This window comes from Aquarana catesbeiana, linkage group LG06, assembly GCF_042186555.1.
Source record: "Aquarana catesbeiana isolate 2022-GZ linkage group LG06, ASM4218655v1, whole genome shotgun sequence".
NCBI lineage: Eukaryota > Metazoa > Chordata > Amphibia > Anura > Ranidae > Aquarana > Aquarana catesbeiana.
Genome location: NC_133329.1, coordinates 12,714,719 through 12,717,213, shown reverse-complemented (window position 1 = coordinate 12,717,213; position 2,495 = coordinate 12,714,719). Strand labels below are relative to the sequence as shown.

The 2,495-nt window shown below is 38.9% G+C and overlaps 1 protein-coding gene across 1 annotated transcript; it reads right to left on the bottom strand.

The window, feature by feature from the left end:
• Window positions 1-893: 893 nt before the first annotated feature.
• Window positions 894-1,853, bottom strand: LOC141147496 (olfactory receptor 1496-like). Its single transcript, XM_073634729.1, has one exon. The coding sequence runs from the start codon at window positions 1,851-1,853 to the stop codon at window positions 894-896; it is 960 nt and encodes a 319-aa protein (XP_073490830.1).
• Between the last annotated feature and the right edge of the window lie 642 nt (window positions 1,854-2,495).

The following is a 2,495-nucleotide window of genomic DNA, read 5'->3' as shown; positions in this document are numbered from 1 at the left end:
CGTCACGTCGTTATATTTATTTTTAGGTATGAATTATTATTACATTTTCAGACTTTTTATTGAAGAATTTTGCACAAAAATATTTTTTGATTGATTTTTTTATGTATTTATGTTTTTGATCATGCAATTGGTGACATTTTGGCTTTACATTTTGTTAACAGTTTTTGCTTTTTTATTGTATTATGGTATAGAGCAGCCACATCTTTTTTTATTTATGTGTAGCACTTTTTGTGTTTTAGTGGCCACAGCTGGAATTAGGTGAATATCGGTGTGGCACAGACTTTTTTTTGTGAACCAATGTACAAATGTGGGTGGTGCTCAGGCTCCAGAGGATCCTAATCCATCCCCAAATGCTAGGAGTGCCAGATGGGAATGGAGTTCAGCTTGGCTTCCAAGATCAGCATGTAATGAAGAAACAATAAATCCCTCAAGCTGCACATTACTGCAAATCTGCTATAGAGGAGTATGTGGCAGTCTCAGCCATGCCACGCCCCCAGTGTGTTTCGTTATGCCCTCCCTGGAGCTCAATTATGGGGAAAAACATGTTGGGGTCATGGCCTGGCCAAAACCCGGGCTGAGTCTGCCACATACTTCTCTATAGCAAATTTGCTGTGGCTTGAGGGATTTATTCTTCATTACAGACGTTTTTGTATTTTTAATGAGTTCCTTTCAAGTTCTGGCACCAGAATAAAACACAGTCCCAGATATTTTGCCACCAAATGCATAACACAATCCTTTGTTGAGGGTTTACTTGGTTAACGGGTTAATGCACTATGCACAGTTGAGTTTTGCATTACTGTATAAAAAATTTAAATACCGTGTTTAAGTTATCACTAAACTTAAATAAGGTTTGGCTACTCTGTTTAATTTACCCTTAAATGGACTAACAATTTTTAGGTTCTGCTTATGGAGGACAAGGTTTGTCTTATAGCTGCATTGATCTCTTGGTTTCTCAGGGTGTAAATAAAGGGGTTCACTAGCGGGGTGATCACTATATAAAGAAGTGATACAATTTTGTTCATGATCACAAAATGACCAGACGGAATCACATAGACCAAAATCATGGTGACATAATTTGTAGAGACAACTCCCAGGTGGGAGCTACAGATGGAAAAAGCTTTCTCCTTTCCCTTGGATGATGAGATCCTAGTGATGGCTCTGATGATAAACACATAAGTGGATATGATCAAAAGGAGAGGGAACATAGAAGCTGCAGATGTTAAGGAAGACACAACCATTTCAATGCTGGAAGTGTCAGAACAAGACATCTTCATTACTGGAATGAGGTCACAATAAAAATGATCAATAATATTGTCTCTGCAAAAATTCAAACTTGTCACTACAGTAAAACCAATGGATATGAGTAGAGTTGACATAGCCCAGCAGACAAGGATCAGACAAATACACAGCCTGGGACCCATAATCATTGTGTAATGAAGAGGTTTGCAGATGGCCAGAAATCTATCATAGGACATTGCTGAGAGGAGGAAACTTTCCGTAACTAGAAACACACCAAATAAGAAAAACTGTGTGAGACAGCCAATAAGAGAAAAATAAGTGCCGTTTCTAAGTAAGATGTGGAGCATGGGGGGAACAACGGTGGTGGTGACCAAGATCTCCGACAGTGACAGATTGGAGAGGAGCACATACATAGGAGAAGCAGAAAGTTTAGAGATGGACACCAACAAGATGATCAAAAAATTACAAGAAAAAGTCAGGGAGTAGGTGACCATGAAGAGGCAGAAGAGGGCAAGTCTGTAGCTTTGGTGGATCGTCAACCCAACAATAAAAACATTATCAATTGATGACTTGTTCTGTACTTCCAGAAATTGTTGGGGAATATATTCTTCCATGTCTTCAAAAGAAACACATTTCAAGCAAATTGATTTAAAATGGAACTTCAGTCAACACATTAAGTCCTGCTAGATGACTTTATGGTGGCCCCTTTTGAAAATATAATGTAAATGTAAATGTAAAACAATAACAATAAGTGCCTATGCTGTTTAACCACCTGAAGTCTGGACACTTTTACCCCCTTCCAGTCCAGACCAATTTTCAGCTTTCAAAGCTGTCACACTTTGAGTATTATTAAGGCATACAACACTGCACCCAAATACAATTTTTAACATTGTTTGAGAGAGATAGAGCTTTCTTGTGGTGGTATTTAATCACCATTGTTTTTTTTGTTTTTTTTGCTATATAAATGAAAAATACTGAAAATCCACCACTGGGATCACTTTTATCAGACGCCGAATTTCCCACAGAAGGCCCTGTGCATACAACCCCCTCCATCCACTGCCCTCATCTTCTCCCCCCTCCTTAAAAGCTCCACCATCTGTCATATTTCTTACCTTTGTTGCAATATTAAGCTGAAACACCTATCAGGCTGTAGTACCTCCCAGCATACTATACTATACTACAGTCACTTGCAAGAGAGATCATGCAGTAAGAGCATCAACAACTGGTCACCAGGGAAAAGATGGAGACCACAGAGG

Excerpts from the sequence above, each read along its gene's own strand:
- LOC141147496 (XM_073634729.1), bottom strand. The coding sequence starts at position 1,853 with ATGGAAGAATATATTCCCCAACAATTTCTGGAAGTACAGAACAAGTCA.